Here is a 23,190-nt window from a genome sequence, read left to right on the forward strand (position 1 = left end):
ATCAGAAAGTTAATAATTTCTTCTCTCAAGTTTTGTAAGCTAGAGAAATAAACCAAAATGCAGGATGAGACCTTTTTACAAGTTTGATACTAATAAATATTATAAATTAAACAGAATGTAATAGGCCATAAGCTATATACAAAGATTTCTTTGTACATAGCTTAGGGCCTAAGATATTACTTATATTACTAAGAAATTACTAATTAAAAGAAATAAAGCACTATACATTTAGTGAAATGTTTACATATATAATAAAACTAATACTTTCCCTTTTCTTTTTATGTATTTATTTATTTTTATTTATATTTTTTTCAAATCGGCCTTTGCTAAAAATTTTTAAAATGTAAGATAATCTGATATTGCCAAATAGCAGATATCCTACAATACACAGCCTATAGTTGTTCTTGTGTTTTTTTTATCTCTGATTGCATAACTTGACACTGACACATCAAAATGGCAACTATTATCATTTGCACAAACTACTGTCTATTTTAGATCATCATGTTAGATCTCTACATCACCTTTATTAACTATTGATTGTTCTCCCCAGTTTAGCATCATTAACTCAAGTACAGAGCCTTATGGCACACTACTGATCACCTGTCTTCTGTTTAATTCAACTCCACAATATGCTTGATTCTTCTTAACAGTTCCATGCAGTATCCTGTCAAATGCCTTTGCAAGGTATAGCAATATCGTGAGGAAGTAATTTCCTTAATTCAATCCAAATGATTTCTTCCTTTCTATAATCACTTGATTGTAGAAAGGAAGAAATCATTTCTGAAATACTAATTGGTCTATAAGGCTTACAGACAGATTAGTATATCAGGCAACATATGGATTAACATGCACTGATATGGGTTACCAAGTTTTCAAAAGAATAAAGAGATATCAGAAAAGCTCAAAAGACAATTAACTATAGTATTTTCCCCTCTCTGGAATGTTGCATATGAAAACAGATAAGGAAATACAATTTGCAGAATATAATGGATAGGAGGGGGGGGGATATGGTTGAGACATAAACTGGTAAGGGATTATTACCAGATTAATGTAGATCAGGTTTTCCAAAGAATGAGGTGGGAGTAAAAGAAACTGTATAAGGAAGGAGGGTGTTAAGTGTTTTTTGCATGGAGAGCAGTAGGTGATTGGAATGCATTGGCTGAGAATGTGGTGAGTGCACAGATGAATGCATTTATGGCACAGTATGATGTTCTGTGTGTGTGTGTGTGACAATGGGATCTCCCATAATAAGTTGTTTGACTCCATGTAGGTCAATGATAATAATAATAATAATAATAATAATAATAATAATATTGTTATTAATACTGCAGGAAGTGGATGAGATTAGAGATTTGGGAGTGATGATTGACAGTAGACTGAAGTTTAGAGGGCATATTGCTAGTGTTGCAAAGGTTGCACATCGTAGTGCTGCTATGATAAGAAGTACTCTAACATGCAAGGATAAGGAAGTGGTTGTGCCACTGTATAAGGCACTGGTCAGACCACATTTGGACTATTGTGCTCAGATCCAGTCACCTGGTTTTCAATGTGGTGTGGAGACATTGGAGAGGGTCCAGAGACAAGTGACTAAGACAATATCAGGAGTTGGGAATGCTGGCTATGGAGAGAGAGAGAGGTTGAACAGATGTGGATTGCAGAGTTTGGTGGATAGGAGGAAGAGAGGTGATATGATAGAGACATTTAAGTTAGTGAGAGGATTTTATTGGATTAATCCAGAGGGGATTATAAAAAGAGTAGAAGGTGAGAGGGGAAGAACCAGAGGTCATTCCTGGAAGTTATGTAAAAGTGTTGTGAAGAAGGGTATTTGCAATTATTTTGAAAACTCCAGTTATTAGAATACTGTCTCAAAACTCTACTCAACTTGTTGAGAATATTTCAATTCCTTAGCTATAAACTGTTGAGTTTGGCCTCCTTTGTGTAGAGACACCATATGAAACTTCTCAGCTTCCGATATATGATTCGTTTGACCAAATGTAGCCAATGATTAACTGAAATCTTTGCCTCAAACGATTCCTCACACATGAGTCAGTCCCACAGCTACTGAAATATACACTATTTTTCTATGCTCTTCTCAAAACCAATCGGAAAAATTTGGAATATTCTAATAATTTGAACCAAGTTAAAAATTATTCTAATTTCGTGAATGTTTTCAAATAACAGTTCTTTTATAATTTATATTACATCTGTATGTGTTTACATGGTTATATAACCTACAAAGCATGTATATTGAGATGATGCTAATTCGTATTTGGTAATAATTATTTTCATGAAATAAATTAGAATTGCAAATCATTCAACACATTTTCTTTGATTATTCTAATTTTTTGATTCGGAGATGTACATATTTTCTTTATTTTCTACATATTTTATTAGTTTGATTGGATGTCTTCATGTGATGGTTTTCCGTTTTTTTTTTTTTTTTTTTTTAAATTTCATGTTTTATTTAATTCTTCTAATGTTATTTGGAGAAATTATTATATTTTCTAGAAATCTTGTAAAGATAATTCAGATGGTTTATTTCCTTATTATTATAGTTCATAATAATAATAACAACTTATCCAGTTTTGGTGTTTTGTCTCTCCAATATTCATTATTTATTTTATCTGTCTGGATTACGTTAACAGTTGCAGCTTACACTAAAACCGAGAGGAATATCATGAATTTCTTGATGTTTTTTTTTTTATTTTTATTATTGAGTTAAATTTTAACTGAAATAATCATTATAAAATGATGTTTACCTTACTAAAGACTTGTATAATGACACTTGCATTCTAACTTCATACACTAGCATCCATAGCTTCATACTCTGGGACAAGAGGCTATAGACATTTAGTATGTGCAGTGGATCAATGTAATATGTTTCATTTGCTTTGGTTTCACTTACTTTAAATGGTCAGGTTAGCTTTTAATGGTCAACACATTTCTGGTATTGGCTTTTGCAATGTGTGTATGTGTGTGCACGCGCATGCACTGGCGTCACTGACTTTAAATAGTCAGGTTAGTTTATTGAGGCTGCAGGTATGTTTCTAGGTGCATGCATTTCTGGTATTGGCTTTTGCTATGTGTTTCATTTTGTTTTGTGTGCTTTTTTGTGTATATTAATAGGCATCACTGACTTTGGTTAGGTTAGCTTTTGAGAGCTGAGGGCCAGAAGAGTTTGCTTCTTGGTGCATGTGTTTCTGAAAAGGAGGAGAAGATATATACGTGTTTTTGTTTCCAGAGGGTTGATACATTGGATTCACTGACATTAAATGGTCAAATTAGCTTTCAGAGGCAGCAGATCAGAAGCATTTGTTTCTAAATACATGAATTGCTGGTATTGGCTTTTGCAATATATTTCTGATTGTGTGTGTATTCAATGACTTTAAATAGTCAGGTTAGCTTTTGGGTGTTGCAGGCTAGAAGAGTGTGCTGTTAGGCACACACATTGTTGGTATTGGCTTTTGGGATGTATTCTCAAAAGCTAACCTGACCATTGACAGTCAATGAATCACAAACACACACATGCAAAAGCAAACAAAACACCCATCACAAAAGACAATTATTATCAAAAGTCTTGTTCACAGAGCATGCATAACTTGTTCTTCAGATTACCTTCTATTAGAAGAACATAGTAAAATAAGAATTGCATTGGAGTCTAATGGGTGCATTGAAATCACCATTCAGAAAAAATCACTAATTCTCAACCTACAGCCAAATTACAGTCTCATGTTAATGCACCTTACCTTAAAGGACTTCTGGACAAAAATAACATGAATTCTTCATAAATACAAACTATATATTCCTTTCAAACCAGCACAGCAGTTATCTTCTTTCTTACCATCTACTAAGGATAAATTGTTATCATTACGTGATGTTTATCAAGTGCCCTGTTCCCTCTGACTTTGCCATTTTATAATGTATTACTATGTCTACCACATATTAAAACATCTAGTAATAATATGCTATAAAAACCATACTAATTAAAGAAACGGTTATCTGGAAATCTTATAAGGTGATTTAAAATTTGTGACTTCATAAAAATCTTTAAACCTGTGACTTATTTAATATTTTATATGTAGTAACACCTTCATAATTTATAGCTGAATAATCTATGCATTATAGATATCTACACTAATGTTTTTAATACAGTGTTATGAAATTAACCAAAGTTTGAGCTACAAATTGTCTTTGTATGCATTACTTCAGTGCACAGTTAGGCAGCCTTTGATAAAGTATCAATATCTTACTGATTAAATTCATTTTTTTATTTCTTGATCTTTAAACATGGATGTTTATCTGTTTTATTCAATACACATCCAAATCAGCTGAAAAATAAAGTAAAGTTCATAATAGTTATCAAAGCAAAAGCAAAAAGAAAGAAAAGAAGCACTGCTATAAATAAGAGAAAAATACCTCATAAGCAGCAGCTCGCATGAACTGTTTTGCTGGTTGTCGCCAAATAGCTGGAACAGTAACAACCCAGCATACATCCTCATCTAGTATTCTTGTAGCTGTCTGATCATTCAGCTCCTGTAATGCATGCTGCTTAAAGTAACAGAGGGCATGGGCAAATATAGTGACTGCTGGCATAGTCTTCCCATTTGCAGCTTTAATTGTTGTCTCATGGCTGAGATTCTGAAAAAAAAAAAAAAATTTCTGAAATATAAACAATTTCTTGATATAAACATATCAAGTGCAGCACATAAAAATATTTTAAAATTCCACCATTATTTAATATTCAATATTAAATATTTAAAAACTAACTCCTTAGGGCTAGAGAGGCTGATAACAGCTAATATACAGAACTGAGTTGATAACAGCAGTATTCTCTTTGATTGTCAGTATAGGTTTATTAAATGGAGGTCACATTTTATTAATATAACAATGTGACAAATGTACTGGACAAGGGAGATACGTATTTGATAGAATGCAACACAACAAGCTAGTAACTAAATGCAACTAAATTGGAACAAATGGAATTGGTACTAGATTAATGAGTTGGACAGTTGACTGGCTGTGAGGTATCAGCAAGTTGTGTGTGGTATCCCAAAAAACAAGGAATGTCACATCACTGGTGATATGTCATTGGGATTTGTTTTGGGCTACTGTTGTATAACTTGTATATTAATGATACTGGGACACATTATGATGCAAAACTGGAGAGAACAATGACAAGTCAACCAGGTGTTGTGACCTTACAGGAGGACTTAAACAGACTGTATGAGTGGGCATGTGAATGGAATTATCAGTTTCATGTTGCAAAGTGTAAAGTTCTGAAATATGGTAAGCAACAATGGGATGCAAAGTATGTACTTGGGAAATTTTGAAGGAAGTAGAGAAGACGTGAGATCTGAGAGTGGTGGCAGTCAAGGACCTTAAGTTCAGGAGTTATGTTGCACAAGTTATAAAGTCATTACAATGGATTATGGCAATGATGCAGTGGATCTTCGCATGTAGCAATAAAGACATTATGGTTTCATTGTATTAGGCTACACATAGATTATTGCACACAGATTTTGTCACCTGATTTCCATGGTGATGAGGATACATCAGAAATGGTCCAAAGAGGATTGACTAAGTTGGCAACTAGTCTTTGGAATGCATGATATCAAGACAGATTGAGGGAATGCAATTTGCAAAATCTTGTGAATAGCAGGAGTTGAGGGAATATAACAGACATATAAGTTGGTAAAGGTTGTTATCATGTTAATGTAAAGAAATTTTCCATAGAATGGGAAGAGTAGAACAAGAAGCCATCCCTGGAAACTCTTAGCATGGAGAGTGGTTGGCAAGTGGAATGCATTCACCACCACCACACTGTCAGAGACAGTGTGGTGGTGAATGCATTAATTAATTCATTAATACATTACCTAGTAATGCATTAACATAAATCAAGTTACCTAGTCATGAAGTAATTTCATGACTAGGTAACTAGCATATAGAGGCTAATGACTTCACATCATTTACCTAAGCAAGAAATTCCATCTTCCTTTATATATTAGTCCCAATAGCCTATTATAGCCAACTCAGAGCCATATCGAAACTTAATTCAGGTAATGATAAGATTATTAATTCTCTCCATAGTTTGTTATCTAGCTGGTTTGTGTTTCGCAAAAGAAAGACCAAAGTTTCCAAGAATAGCCTGTGTAGCTCAGTGGATGTGGCGTTTGCACACCATGCGCTTGGCCGCACGAAGGAAGACTTGGTTTCGAGTCTAGTCGGTGACTAGAGGAAATTTTTCTAAGCCTTTTTTCAACCGGTTCCCGAGTTAGTTGATCTCTGGCACGGGCAAGCGGGTTTTTCCTCCCGGAAACTCGGGTTTTTCGTCCCATAAACTCAGGTTTTTCGTCCCATAAACTCAAGAAAATCGACCGTAGAACCCACATTAATTCAGACATTAAATATATTGTGTTAGGGTTAGGGACCACGAGATGGTGGCACATTTGAGTCGTCTCTCTTCACTGGGTGCCTCTTGATTAGTGATAGCATTGGGCCATCTATCTCTGATTGGTACCAGTGGAGATTGAACTGCCCACTCAGTCTCCAAAAGTTAGATAGGGCTAAATGGCCTCGCCTACTCCCGTATACGGGAATAAAATGGCGTTAGCTGATTTTCTGAGCTGAGCTGAAGTTTCCAAGAAAGAAAAAAAAAGTACTACCTCCATTATGAAACTGGCTAACTCACCTTAAGCCAAAAAAAAAGCCCGTATAAATGCGCATCACTTCCATATCTATGAAGTAGTGCGTATTTACATGGGCTTTTTTTTTCTTTTTTTGGTTTGATGATAAATTTGGTGTAATCTGTTGTGGAGGGGAGAGGAAAGGTCATAATTTTTGAATTTAGTGGGGACTGTAGCTACTGGCTAAGAAGGTATAATTTAAAGATGCCAAGAAATTATATTCTTGGTTTAATCCTTTATCCAAGTGTAAGCAAACAAAGTTTATGCGTGAAGTAACTTCATGACTAGGTAACTCGCATATAGAGGCTAATGACTTCGCATCATTTACCTTAATACTGTAAAAACTCAATGTAGCTAAAAAATACCAAAGCGCTTTACATTGATTTTTACAGAGGTCACGTCCCATGAGAATATTGTAAAAATAACCATGTTTGTCTCTATATATTTTGTACTAGACATTATTGTAAATAATGTCTAGTACAAAATAACAGTAAGAGAAAGTTACTTACAAGCTCTGTGCGTAAACACCTCCAAAGTCAGTGCCTGAGTGATCTGAAAGGTTCAAATAACTTTCCGCTGGCTGGCAACTTACGATCAAAAGAGTGCACAGAGGAGAACAAAGAGCGGGTTGAACTAAAAAGAAGATGAAAGAGTCATGCCAAATTCTTTGGGGGGGTTACAACCCTTCATGCGAGGTCTCTGAGAAAGCATAATAAAAAGGGATAGAGCTGAAAATTGGAGCTTCCAATTGTCGACAGAGAGAGGGAACCCAGTTGGCAGTCAAGAGAGAGGCTTTCAGTCATCAGAAGTTGGAACCAGAGACAGGCGGAGCCAGAGCAGATGCGAGCTGCAGATCATAAGCAGAGTCCGAACCAGCGCAGTGGCAGCAGAGAACAGTGAGAAGCAAGATCCCCAGTTACAAAGAGGAGAGTCCAGGTCCAGTTGCCAACAGAGGATAGCCGAGATGCAAGTGCCAAGAGAGCAAAGGCGAAGCGCTGTTACAGAAAAGAGCCAGTCGCTGACAGTTAAAGGCACAGTCATCGGCAATTAGTAGCAGAAGTGGCGGCAATTAGAAGCAGAAGTTCCCGAAGTAAGGATCCAGAGGAAAAGTTGCTCATATGCTGAAACCTCTTGTATGTGCTATTCGAGTACCACAGATTACAGTCCAAAAGCCCGCTAATATCCCGACTTGATGCTGCTGTAGCAAGATACTACTGAAGGAAGCCTAAAGCTCGAGATGAAAGAAAAGCCATAAAGACTTCAATAAAAGACTCTTGACTGAATGTGTGATACAGAGCCTCTGTAAGTTACATCCTTTTGTATATTTTCTCTTATAATCTAGGAGATATGTATATGGACTGTTAAGAATTAGTTTAATAGTAATAAGAAGTGTCCATAAGAGAGTTAATTGGCATGTTAGAAGTTGATATCAAATTTGTAAAAATAACTTAACAGAGAGTTAGCTAACCTCTTTGCAAGTAATGAGTTTAATAAGTTGAATTTGTAAGCAGAGAGTAAATAAGTTTTTGAGTTAAAGAGATTATTTAATGTTGAAGTAAAAGGGTTCTAATTTTATGCTAAAGATTTTTTTTGATGGGTAGGGAAAGCAATCTCCCTGTCGTTTGATTCATGTATATTTCATATTAATGTAAATAAATGTGTTTTAATTATTTGTTAAAAGAGTGCTGCCTGATCCCTTATTTTATAACTGCATTGTTCCTAAATAAAATCAGATTTCTGAGTGGGAAACAACTAAGGCATTAAAAGCACAGTTTAATTACTTAAACTGTGCTTTTAATGCCTTATATAAACAGTCGTGGCTGTTTATATAAACTTTGTTGACAGAATTTATGCTAGCAAGGCAGAGGGAGATCTACCGGAAGTTGGAAGTTTTATTGAGTCTTATGTCGAATATCTGATATACTGGTGGCCCAGTCTGACAAATATATTTTTCACTGTTCATAGGCATATAACTAATAAATATGGAAGTTGGATAAACATAATACGCAGTAGAGTAAGTGAGAAAGGTTACAAGAGAGAAAGTGCTCGCAGCTAATTAGTAATATAGAATAAAAATAAAGCTAAAGAATAGAGATATAAGAGAATAAAGATATTATAATACAAGTATAGGAAAACAACACATATTGTTACAGTATCCCATAGTGCAAAGCACATATTACAGACATGTATAATGCTATGCAGTATGAGAAGGGTTACTACCCAGACCAGTTTCAATATATAAGTGAAGGGAAGTCTCCAAAAACTCAGGCAATCCCCCCCCCCCCAGATCACTCTAAACTCAGCAAGAGTGAGTGATCTAAAGGATCACTTTACTCAGTGGTGGTTCCACTCAGTGATAGGCCCACCCTCAGCTCAGCTGTGGCCCTGTCCAATAGCAAGCTCACCACGAACCAGAGCAATAAACTAAGTTGTGGCTCCACTCAGAGGCAGCCAAAACCCACCCCGTGAGCAGAGCCACTCATATCTCAGCATGGCAACCACTTCTGCACAAAAATGCATCAGTGGGAGCCAGACCCAGAAATGATACCAAGGTTGAAGTAATGTAGAAGTCATATTTCCATATACAAGTAGCCAAAAGGTGTCACACCTTAGTACTAACATGCTCTGGATTAGAAATAGATGTTAAAATTTTTTTCCATTTGCTTATACTATAATTTAAAGATGCCAAGAAATTATATTCTTAATTTAATTCTTTATCCAAGTGTAAGTAGGCGCCCACTGATGAGACCTCAAAAAAGATTGAAACTCGTCTGAGTAATGACTCTTCCCATAATGCATAGCACTATATATGTCGGTAAGGATATGTGCTTTGCATTATGGGATACTAAAGCAAGTGATGTGAAGTCATTAGCCTCTATATACGAGTTGCCTAGTCGTGAAGTTACTTCACGCATAAACTTTGTTTGCTTACTTGGATAAAGGATTAAACCAAGAATATAATTTCTTGGCATCTTTAAATTATAGTATAACCAAGAAGAAAAACTTTCAACATCTATGGCTAAGAAGGTGTTGAGAATGGTCAAGTTCATTAATGAGGGCACCGTTATCAAACTGATTAAGTTTGCCCTGTTATATAGGGGTACATCAAAAATATATCTAGAGTACGTCCACTGATATACTCCATGTATCCAAGATACGTCAGAAAAACTAACAAAAATTCTGAAAAATACATTATAATCCCTTAAAGACCATATAGAAAATCTACCAAAGGCCAAATATAATCCCTAGATCTGCCAAGTGTTGACCAGCTTCCTGGCAGTTGTAAACTGTCCTAATGTTTACAACTGCCCATTATCCCACCAGGTGGGGAGGGTGGCACTGTTTAGGACTTAAGACTCAACTTTGGTTTCCATGCTTCAGCCTCATTTATCCAATGTTAGTGCCTGAGTGCACATATCATACTGTATTGTGTTCTTCGATGATGGCAATTTGACTTTGTCAAATTATCAAAAATATTAATTAAATTAATTATAATTAATAATTTGTCTACACTGTAACCAGGATGACCCATCTGGTATGGTTCAATAGACAATGATTATCACTGATGTTTAGAGGAAGAAACAAACAAACATCTGTGGATAATAATAAACTTATGAAATTAGTCAATGATTTCTCCCGTCACAAAAATCACCAGAATTCGTCATACATCCTCCGAACCCAGAGCACAAATCAAAGATAAGATACTGTAGATCAGTGTTCATGACACTTATTACAGATGATCTTGAAGCGTGAGATGTTTTGAGCCATGCAAACTTGCTGTATAAGTAGGATAAGTGGAGAGTGCTATCATCAGCAAAACTATGAATACAGTTTACAGTCAATTAGAGCAGATTATTTATATAAATCAGGGAAAAATAAAAACAAGGTGAGTCAAATGACAGAGTTCTGAAGGACACCTGCATTAACAGAAAAATCTGAAGAGAGAACACCATCCACCATCACAGTTAGGATCAATCTGCAAGAAAACTGGCAATCCAAACAATGGAAATTTGTTGAGAAGTCCTTGATACCAGACCCCTCCTTCAAACACTGACATGTACTAACATGTAGGATGGCCCATGGCATTTAGATGGGTCTTTAGACAAGCAGAATAAGGAATACTACTGTACATGTGGTCATAATAAAGGAGGAGCATTTTTTCAAAATAAGCAGTTTTTTTCAGAGATGTCTTGGAAAAGGATAAGCAGTTAGGCAAGAATATGAGATCATAGAAAAATAAAAACTTCATGAGTTCAATAATATATTATACTTGTTAAGAAATAATATTCTTAACTTCCCTCATATTTTACCCAAATGTAAAAAACAATAGTTTACATAAGATTAAATCAATCCACATGCAGAGAGAGAGCAATGACTTTACAAGTTCTAAAAATAAATATAATATAATGAAATCCTTCAATATATTCTCGTAGATAAGCTTATATGTTGGTTATGCATTATTAAAACACTTAAGGAATTGAACAACGTAGTTAAGAATATAAATTAAATTATACTTTAATTTATTCCTTCAATATATACCTTCAATATATTCTTTCCAAGCTATTATATATATATATATGTTAAAGATATCAAGTTATTTTAAACCTGGTTTTACTCCATTTCCCAAGTAAGCAAACAGACAAGTAAGTCAAGTTTGCACCTGCAAGTATTGCAAGTCTGGGTGACCCCCACACGTAGTGCAAGTCAAGGCAACTCATGGTAAAGGTGGATAAGCTCTGATCACTATTCTTAATATTTACCCTTAATGCAAAGCACATCTCCTGGAGGAGATGTATGATGCTATGTATTAAAGGCAAGGGGCCACTACCCATACCAGTTTCGACCTTTATTGAGGTCTCATCAGTGGGAGCCAGGCTTAGAAATACCAAGATTTTAGTAATACAGAGCTTATAAGTATTTTATTTTACCAGAACAAGTTACCATAAGGTGTTTTGACCTTACTAAATAAAAATCTCAGGATGAGAGATAGATGTAGAAAGTATTTTACCTTGGGTATAATAAATGTTAAAGATACATTTGATAAAGATACAAAAATGTTAAAAATGATGGAAGCTGGGCAAGAGTGTGGTTAGCAGGGGTGTTAGAGCTGGGTTCTTTACTTTTAGAGTGGTAAATGAGTGGAATAAGCTGCCAGAGTCTGTTGTGGGTGCTATGACAGTGAACGAGTTCAAGGCAAGGTATGATAGATACTGTGAGAATGTAATCGCATAGTTGTGTGGACATGATGTTTAGGGCCTCCCTCGATGAGTCTAAGGACTCCTGGAGTAGCCCGAAATAATAATAATAAAAAAATAATAATAATAATACCAAGTTATTTTAAATCTGGCTTTTCTCCATTTCCCAAGTAAGCAAACAGAGCAGTAAGTCAAGTTTGTGCCTGCAAGTATTGCAAGTCTACCTTTAATACATAGCATCATACATCTCCTCCAGGAGATGTGCTTTGCATTAAGGGTAAATATTAAGAATAGTGATCAGAGCTTATCCACCTTTACCATGAGTTGCCTTGACTTGCACTACGTGCAGGGTCACCCAGACTTGCAATACTTGCAGGCGCAAACTTGACTTACTTGTCTGTTTGCTTACTTGGGAAATGGAGTAAAACCAGGTTTAAAATAACTTGGTATCTTTAACATTTATTATACCTAGGGTAAAATACTTTCTACATATATACACACATACACACACACACACACACACACACACATATATATATATATACACAGGGCCGTTGCCAGATTAGATCACGCCCTTAGGCAAACAATTAAATATCGCCCCTGATGGATTATAAGACAAAAAAATAAAAAAATCTCTAATTGTTTTGCTATTTTGTTTTTATTACAAGAGAAACATTAATGCAAAACAATTACATAATAATATTAATTAAATGTTTGCTCTACAGGGCTAGAGCACAATAAAGCTGTTTATAAACTCTTCTAAATTTAAATTATAAGCTATGTCCGCCTCTATCGATATAGTTCCTAGACCAACCAATCTTTCTTGGATCATTGCTGTTTGCAAATAATTTTTAATTGGTTTAAGCTTGGAAAAACTTCTTTCCGCACTTAGCCAACAGGAATTGTTAACGTAGCGATAGCGCTTACCGCAATATGACTAAACAAGTGCTCTTATTAAGTCGTGCCGTGAGGCATGCTGTCTCTATGCTACACCCTGTAGACGCCGCTGTGTATATATATATACATGGCTTGGAAAGAAGTCAACAGTCACTATAGCATGAGGGACAAACAGCCATGGTGTCCACCTTAATAAGATGTAAGACCTCTTTTCACTGCAATGACTGCAGCAATCCTATGGGGCATAATTTCCATAAGCATGCTATAGCAATCAATAGGAATTTTGAACCATTCTTCCTGTAGGCATGTAACAAGGCCTTGGACTGATGTAGTACAGATGTTCTTGACCTCACCTGACACTCCAGTTAATCACACTGATGTTCAATAGGGCTAAGATCAGGGCCGTGTGGAGGCCAGTCAAGTGTGGTGATGTTCATGTCCAAAAATCATGTGGTTACAGCAGCAGCAGCAGCACTATGACATGGTGCATTGTTTTCCTGAAAGAGACAATGGTTACACACGCTGGTAAGAAACATTCACCAGGCATCTGCCACACCCACACCTGTCCATCTGCTCAGTAGAGGTACAGTATGATTTGTGACTCCATAACACAGCTGTTCAGGCTTCCACATTCCACTTACACACTCTTTGCACCACTGAAGATGACACTGCATGTTGGTTTGGTAATAATGTGGGGCTTGCATATTGCTGTCTTACCATAGAAAATCCATGTTGTAAGCCTCAGTTCTTAATGTTTTTTGTAGAGATTCATGTTCTAGTTGATGGCTGGAACTTTGCATTCAATGTATCAGCTGACAAATGGCAGTTTTTACATAGTATCCTTCATAGTATCCTACAGTCACGTTCGGTGAGTGTGGTAGATTGTGGTTAAAAACACCGAGTGTTCTCAGTGTTTTTCCCGTTTCTGAAGTATCCCCGGAACTGTTGTAAGGGAACGGCTTTGATTTGGTGTATCATTCTATTTTCACTGTTCACTTTCATTTATATCCTGAAACCTTCATCCTTTAAGTACAGATTTTAGTTAAAGAATAAAAAGAAGTCATGGGGGCCAAATTTGGTGCATTCTAATAAGCTATGAAGATCACTATAATGTTAGAGTAATAACTTCAATTTAAATAAACCAAACTAATCATGGAATAGACATATAGATACAAAGAAACAAGCTGCATAATGATATGTACAATATACTAAAGTCACGCTAATTCGTTCAACCATTAAAACTACTGCCCTGACCTCTGGTAAAAAAAAAAAAGAAAAACACTATATCAAAAAGCTAGAGTCTTATTATTTGTTTGGCAAGAAATTATTATTATTCAGGCCTCCATGGAGTCAAGAAACTCATCGTCGGAGGTCCTTCTTAAGAAACACAAAGTCTATCATACCACTCCTTGAACTCATTGACCGTTCTTGCTCTCACCACTCTATCAAGCAATGCATTCCATGGTTCAACCACCCTCTATGCAAAGAAACTACTCCTCATCCTCTTGCTCACAGCTTCCTTTCATAACCTCCAGCGATGGTCCCCTTGTCATTGCTCCTTCCCACTATTCCATCATGCAATGGAATTAACAGATAAATTAACAAAAATTAGGCTAGAGATTACTCACAGGTAAATTAGAACAAAAACAGTATTCATGGTGGTCAATATTTGAAATAAGGGCCAAAATTATTGCTTAGAGTCCTAAAGTGAGAGTCTGCTGAAGAACTTAAAACAGAAATTATGTGGCGTGAATGCATGCCATTCATATTCTTGGGATTTTTAGAACACCATTATCATTTAGGTTAGGATGGCTGATCAAAATTTCACAAACTTCCTTAAATTTGCATGAATGCAATGATGTTTTTGTTCAATATAAGGAACAGGTACCTTTCCAATCAATTGTGAAGAGTTTTAAGAACATAATCAGAGACCTGATTTACAGATATTAAATTTAATTTGTCATTTGTGTTCATTTTAAGGATTGGAATTGTGTGTCCATTTTTAACAATCTAAAGTAAGTTACAGGTGCAGTGGTTTGCTATACACCAATGGAGAGGGTTCCTTAGAAGAGTTGAATATGTTTTTAATTTTATAGGTAGTTTAAAAGTAGCATTCTGTTTATTTTATCTGGTATCCTTTAATGTATGGAAAAGCTATGGTTTTACTGTAATCTATATTATTTCCATTTTCAGGTTAGTTTTCTGAAGAATTTGATAGATGGTATTTTTGCCATAGTCATTATTTATAAATGTATTGCTAATAATTTGTAATTCTTGATTAAAAGCTTTGTCGTTAGAGCAAATTGTTATAGTTTTTGTTGTTGTTGTTGGGGAGGAAGTAATGATTACAAGTATTTGTGAAAGGAATATTAATATAGCAACAGTTACCATGTATGTATGTATGTATTAGCCATTATGTGGGTGGTCTGAAAAGTTCTCGGGCTAACAATGAAAAACGAATTTACAATTTCAAAATTATTTTTATTTTTCAACTTAATCTCCCTTAAGACTAATATATTTATTCCAGCAATGCTCCATTCCCATTATCCTGTCGTTGTAGTGGTTCTCAGTGAGATCTGCAAAATACTCCTCTACAGCTGCAATCACCTCTTGATATGAAGAAAAACGCTGAGCAGCAAGAAAGATTTTTAGTTTTGGGAAGAGATAGAAGTCAGAAGGAGCCAAATCTGGGGAATAGGGTGGATGTTCCAACAATTCATAGTGCAGATCCCTTAATTTTCCCATTCCCAAAACACCTTTGTGGGCAGGTGCATTGTCCTGATGAAAGATGATTTTTTTCTTCTGCAAACCGGATCTTTTCTCATGAATTTTTTTGACTAGTCTGGTTAAAAGATCGGAATAATATTCCCTAGTTACTGTTTTAACCTTTTCAAGATAATTAATGAACAAAACACCGATGCTATGACCTTGTCTTCTTTGGCGCTGAACAACTGGCTTCTGTCCGCTGTTTTGATTGCTGTTTGGATTCTGGTGTGTACTGGTGAATCCAAGTCTTATGCCTAATAATAAATCAATGCACAAAATCAGTTTTATTCTTGTTAAAACGCTCCAAGCACTATTCAGAAATTTTCATGCAAGTGAGTTTTTGATCAGCACGCCATCCATCATGCGCAAAGCTTTTTCATTTGCAATGCTTCAAAATTAATAGAGAAAAGAAGAGAATACAATTTAGAAACACATATTGCATTTATTTACTTTGCAAAAGTATTTGACAAATTTAAAAGAAACATGTTATTTAACATATTAAAAGAAAGACAAATACCAAATAATATCCTAAAAGCTATCACAAGTATATATGAAAATAATCAACTACAAATAAGATTAAATCACGAGCTATCATATACGAGAGAGATAAACCAAGGGGTCGAACAGGGATGTCCCCTCTCAGCAACTCTTTTTAATATTTACTTAAATGAAATAATAATAAAATGGAATAAAAATTTACATCAAGGAATTGAACTTTCTCCTACAGTGAACTTAAACACCCCTTTTTGCCGACGACCAAATAATAATTACAAATTCTGAAGATAACTTGCAGAAAGCTATTTTAGATCTAAATGAGATAGCCAAAGATTATGGTATGATAATATCAATAGAAAAATCAAAAACTATGGCCTTTAAAGGACAAGATCCAGCAAGAACTAAAATAGTAATAGATCTTAGAACAGGTGAATTCATTTCACTACCTACGATGTACATGTTCCATCCATTTATGTTTATATTTTTTAACAGAAAGATTACCAAAAGAAGCCTTAACATACAAGTCATTAGGAAAAAGAAAACCAGGACATCCTCTTAAAAGATTCAACGATGACTTCTAAGGCTGAAACAAGCCATGCTAGGCCTAAATCCTTGATACGCATGATGATAATGATGAATGAATCATGCAAAATATATCCTACACGTTCCTTTGAAATACCTATCGTCTCAGCAATTTCACACACTTCGATTCGCAGTCAACCAATACCATATCGTGCACTGAACAATGATTTCTGGTGTTGTTACATGTTTTGGACGTCCTTCATGTGGATCATCTTCAAGGCTGGTATGGCCACGTTTAAACTTGGCAGCCCATTTCTTAATTGTAGAAATCGAAAGAGAAGCCCATAAACTTTTATGAACTTCAAATCAATTTCTTTTGGTATGAAACCTTCTTTTATAAAGAATATTATAACATATTTATCCATTTCAAGGGATATAGACAACACTTTGGCTTCTGACAGCTGTATAAAAAAAACTACTTATTATTAAATAAGTAATAAGTAAAAAAATAACTTATTACTAAAACTACTAAATGACAGATGTACCAACTTAGAAAAAAAAAAATCTTCCTGACAATGTTGCCATTTATGGTCGAGGCCAAGAACTTTTTGGACTACCCAAGTATGTGTGGACCTGCAGTAAACAGTGAAGGACAAATATCTAACAGTGAGGGAAGACATGTGACAAATATCTAAAAAAGGAAGTGAGTTTCGGTTTTCAATTTCAATGGTAAATTGTATGCATTTGTGTTGTTTGTTCAGGTGGCTGAGGAAGGTGTTTAAAGTTTGACAGTCATGTGGCCAGATAACAAAAATATCAACATATCTAAGCCAAACTGCAGATTTTAAAGAAAAGATATCTTTCACCACTTAATAAAAGCATACACTTCACAGTTGCACCTAGAACTGCTAATAAACTGGATGCTATATCCCATATTGAAAAGAGCATTAAATTCATTTAGAAACGTGTAACATTTTGAATAATACAAGCACAATGTAGAAATCTCACCAAAACAGAACTAGTAGCTCTCAAGTCATTAAAAGCTAATAAGTATATAATTATCACAAAGACTGACAAAACTGATGCTAAAGTCATTTAAACAGATCACCTCACCTTAATGAAATGAATCAATCAGTTTCTGACAGCAACACTTATTAATTTGTGATAAGTTCACAACCTCAAACTTAGCAAAATATCTGTCAAGTCTGGAAACTTCACACATGGGAAAAATGTTCAGAACTCCTGACAAGTTTAGATGTAGTCAATTTGTTTGCCAATGCGCCTAGGTACAACGCACCAAATCTTTTTTCCAAAACGTTTTTCTTTCTGATACAGTTAAGCTATTCAGACATTGCAGGGAAAACACATTCTTTATTATTATTATTATTCAGGCCTCTATGGAGTCAAAAGACTCATCGAGGGAGGTCCTTTCTAAGAAACACAAGTCTATCAAGAGTCATCGAGGGAGGTCCCTCCTAGGAAACACAAAGTCTATCATACCACTCCTTAAACGCATTGATCGTTCTCGCTCCCACCACTCCATCAGGCAATGCATTCCATGGTTCAACCATCCTCCATGCAGAGAAACCACTCCTCACCCTCTTTCTCACAGTTTCCTTTCGTAACTTCCAGGGATGGCCCCTTGTCATGACTCCTTCCCACTGTTCAACCAAGTGAAAGAACTCCCCAGTGTCAACCCTGAAACCACCTCTCAACAGTTTAAAAGTCTCAATCATATCACCTCTCCTTCTTCTATCCACCAAACTCTGCAGTCCACACACCCTCAGCCGATCCTCATAACTAGCATTGTACAGTCCTGAAACTATCTTTTTTATCTGCCTCTGTACCCTTTCCACAGTTAATTTATCCCCTTGGGGACCAGATCTGACAACAATAGTCTAAGTGTGGTCTGATCAAAGTCTTATACAACGGAGTGATAACTCTTTTATCTCTGCAGGTCAGTGTCTTTCTCATTATTGCAGCAATCCTCTATGTTACCTTCACTACCTTTGCAATATGTCCCCTAAATTTCAGGTTTCTATCAATCATCAACCCCAGATCAATTGTCTCCCCTGCTTCCTCCAATTTAACTCCTCCCATAGAGTATGCAGCGTCCCATCGATGTGTCCCAAACCTCAAGACCTTACATTTTGCTGCATTAAACTGACCTCCCCCCATTCATTTGCCCATCTATCTAGCTTATTCAAATCCTCTTGCAGGGTTACCACATCTGCACTATTACTAATAACCCTTCTCAGCTTCGCATCATCTGCAAACAACTGAATATCCCCTTGCAATCCACGGACAATGTCATTGATATAAAGGTTAAACAATAACCATATAGGTCCCAGTACTGAGCCCTGTGGAACCCCACTTGTAAACTTATGCCTCTTTGATACTGCTCCACCATATACAACTCTCTGATACCTATCGGACAGTCAATGCTGAATCCAGTTGACCAATCTGACATCCAGACCCATGCGCTGCAACTTGAATATCAGCTTATCATGTGGCACCCTGTCAAATGCCTTTGCTAAGTCTAGGAAAATGGCAGTATATACCTATCCCTCATCTAATGCTCTTGTAACTTTATCATAAAAGGCTACCATATTGCTAAAACAAGAGCGCCCCATGTCGACTCTCACAGATAACATTACCCTCATCTGGCCAATGCTGTATATGGTCTCTCACTACTTTCTCCAAGATCTTACTAACTGCTAATGACACACGAACTGGCCTATAATTAGACACTTCAGTCTGCTACCGCACTTATGCAATGCACTATCTTACCTTCCTTCCATTCCATGGGCACCTTTCCTGCAGCCAGACTTTCACTGAAAAGCCAGGTCAAAGGCACTGTCAGTTCCCTAGCACATTCTCTCAAAACCTGTGGTGAAATACCATCCAGTCCCACAACTTTATTGACATCAGAGTACTCGATATCTAGAACACACTCTCTCCTCCTGCACCTCTAAACCTCGAATCTGCCCTATCCCTCTAGTATTCAAATTGACTCCTCTAAGATGAAATACTCCAATAAAGTGTTCATTGAACAATTCCACTATGTCCTCTGCATCAGTCACTCTATTCCCATTTTAATCCCACAATGTCATTCTTACACAGTCCTTTCACTTCCTACTGGCCACATAGCCAAAAAAATTCCCCAGGATTTCCTTGGATCTAAAGGCCAATGTTTTCTCATATTCCAGTTTTGCCTTCCTTACCATACTAGTCACTCTCCTGGCCTGTGTCGTATATTCTTCATGCATCTTCTCTTCACCTGTCTCCTTATATCTCTTCCATAGCCTCTTTTTCACATGCAGTTCATGTTTAATATTGTTTGTCATTCACTTTACTCCAAATTGTGTCTTCTTCTTCACTCGTGGAAAACAGTTTACTATTGCTGCTAACAAATATTCCTTCACAATTTCCCAAGCACTAATGATATCCTGGCCTTCCAATTCCTCCCTCCATGAAACTCCCCCAAGTTGATGTCTAAGACTATTATAATCATCTGCCTTATTATTCCACATACGTTCCCGTCTCTTTGATACTCCTGCATGTCTATTCATTTTCCAAATCAAAACCACATGGTCACTCTCTCCAACTGGTGGGAGAGATGTCATTTCAGTTATTATTAACTCTTCTGATGCTATAACCAAATCCAAAACTCTTGAACCTCTTGTTCCCTCTGTTACATGTTGCCTAAGACATTTGTCCCTCAAGAACTCTAGAAATTCCATTCCCTTATTGCTACATGCATCTTCCTCTCCCCAATTTATACTGCTATAGTTAACATCTCCCATAACAATCTTCTTGCACTTGCCATGCTCAAATGTCTCAACATCTCCTGGTCCCCACCCTCTGTGTTCCTTGGTCTGTAGCAACACCCCACTAAATATCTTGTCTTGGCCACCTCCACCTCACACCATATGCTTTCAAAATCATTAGTGTCACAGCCTTCCAAAGCCTCCACTCTTAGAGGACATAGGTCATCACTTATCATAAGCAGTACTCCACCACCACCACGCTTTCCCCTTCTTATCCTGCCGAAAAATGCTGTACCCAGCAACTTCTATTCCTGTTATTGTATTCTCTTTTGTCAACCACATCTCGGTGATCCCAATAATCTTTGGCCAGGCCGATGCTATCAGTGACACCAATTCCTCTCCCTTATTCCGAATACTCCTGGCATTAGTATAAAGCATAAAAATGCCATTGTTTCTATACCCAGCATTATCCCCCTCAAGGGACTCCACTGGGCTCAGCGTTACCTGATGTCGTCCCCCTTCTCCCAAGTATCCATTCCCACAAGAGCCTACCCCTGCTACCATCCACGCTGGGACTCACTGACTCGTTCAGAACAAGAATCTCTCCAGATGCCTACATCCTTGCTCATTCAAATGCAAGCGGTCTCTCGCATACAATTCCTCTCTGTTCTCAAACGCACTCCAAGCATCCACATATTCCAATCCTCTCTTCTGACACATTCTCGCTATTATGCCATTCAATATCACCGCTCTTCTGCTTAGCTCGTCACTATCATACCTAGGCAACACACACACACTATCTTTCCTCTCTATGTATTCTTTCATATACCCTCAAGCAAGAATCTCATATTTCTCGCTACCCTACTTACATTACCACTCAAGTCATTTGTTCCTACCATCACAATCATCTCATCCACCCTTTCACCTCTCTTAACTGCCATAGCCACACTTTCTATCATTCCTCCTAGCAAACACTCCTCACGCATCCTATCTTGAACACCACGGATCATTGAGTCCCCATACATTACACCTCTTACCACCCTATTCCTCACATGCATCCCTCACTGTCTCCTGTAACACTCTCTCTGTGCTCCCCTACTTACCTGTCTTCCTGACATCACTATCCCTAGTACCTGTTCTCCCTTGCATTCCTCTCATTCCCTCTCTCTCCTGCTGTTTCCATTCTTTCCTCTTCTATCATTCCTATATCTGACACTCATTCCCTCTCTTCCACTTATCCTATTCTCACCTCTTCTATCATTCGTACAACTCTTTCTCATTCCCTCTCTTCTACTGTTCCCATTCTCTCTCCTCTTCTATCACTCCCATAACCCTCTCTTATACTGTTCCTATTCTCTCTTCTTCTACCATTCCCATAACTCTCTCTCATTCCCTCTCCTCTACTATTGTTACTATTCTCTCCTCTTCTCATTCCTATAACTCTCTCACTCCTCCTCTGATTTGCCTTGCATTCGTCTCTTCCAACCACCTAATCTCATCTTTCACACTTCTCATTTCATTCCCCAGACCACTTGCTCTTTCAGCTCGTCTATCTCTCTCTGTAGGTCAGCCACTCTTGTTTGCCATTCATCCTCCCAATTGAGACCATCTCCAAAAACTTCGGAATAATTCAACCTTTCCATACTCCCCGCTCATCATTTTATTCATACTTCTCTCGCCCTCTGTCATTTCAGTCATCTCTCTACGTGGAGAATCTCCCGTCTCTGACTCAACGAGGTCAGTTATAGTCTCAACAAAGTCAGTTATGGTAATTTCTTTAAATTGTGAGAGGGGGGGAGACTTGGCAATATGCCATTTGCAATTTTAACTGCCGCCATTATTCAAAAGTGTCGCTAATTAGTGTCGAAAAAATAAATGCTAAATAAGTATTAGGGAGTATAACTATAAGAAAAAGTACAAACAATTACAAATAGAACATTTAAGTACACTAGATATAAATAAATAAAATGAAATAACTAAATAATGAAAACTTATCCTTCTCTTGTCTTCCACTGCTATGCATTCGATTCCGACCCCATCTTCTCGGAAACCAAAATACACAATATTGCGACAACAACTAACTTCAAAAAAACAACTACTGAAGGACGTTCGTATTCCAGAAAACGCTTAGCATTACATTCTTTACATTTCAGGATAAATATGGGAAACAAACAGAAGGTCTTGTCATGGATTCCCCACTGTCATCAGTTGTAGCAAATCTCTTTATGAAAAACTTTGAAAAGAATGCTATCGAAAAACATCACAAAAAACCAAAAACTTAATTATGTTACTGTGACAATGTTTTCATTATCAAGGATCCTCTAGAACTGGAGGATCATGGAAAATTACCATTCCTTTACATCCTTCTCAAAGCATATAGGTATTGATACATTAGCTATCATGTTTGTAAAAAATTAAAAATGGAAACTAAACTTACATGAAATAAATTTATTAGTTATAAAATATTGTCTAAAATTTTCACCATAGGCATCTTCAGTACAATTATAACAATAAAAGAATCATTAAAAGCTGTGCTAAGGCATAAGACAACAGATGGTCAATAAATTCCCAATTTAAAAAAAAATTATTATAATAAGATAATAATGAGGAATTTACATAAGACTGAAATAAAGGAGATAACCAATGGCCATTTTGATGGCTTTCAGTCATATTTCCATAAAAGAGCAGCCAAAAGGTGTCACACTTTATTCATCTATTATCTATCGGTAGTGGTAGTGCAGAAGTCATATTTCCATATACAAGTAGCCCAAAGGTGTCACACCTTATTACTAAAATACTCTGGATTAGAGATAGATGTTGGAAGTTTTTCCACTAGGTTATACTTTATATTAAAGATGTCAA

General features: G+C 36.5%; 1 protein-coding gene across 1 annotated transcript in view; it reads right to left on the minus strand.

Moving 5' to 3' along the window:
• Nucleotides 1–23,190, minus strand: part of LOC150107255 (heat shock 70 kDa protein 12A-like) — a 147,277-nt gene that overhangs the window by 58,850 nt on the left and 65,237 nt on the right. The window contains exon 5 of the mRNA XM_090391760.1: nucleotides 4,417–4,638. Within this exon, the coding sequence (XP_090247886.1) occupies nucleotides 4,417–4,638 (222 nt within the window). The remainder of the gene's footprint in view (nucleotides 1–4,416; nucleotides 4,639–23,190) is intronic.

This window comes from Typopeltis vanoorti, chromosome 4 (assembly GCF_054136105.1).
Source record: "Typopeltis vanoorti isolate ZY-2024b chromosome 4, IOZ_Tvanoo_1.0, whole genome shotgun sequence".
NCBI classification, from domain to species: Eukaryota; Metazoa; Arthropoda; class Arachnida; order Uropygi; family Thelyphonidae; genus Typopeltis; species Typopeltis vanoorti.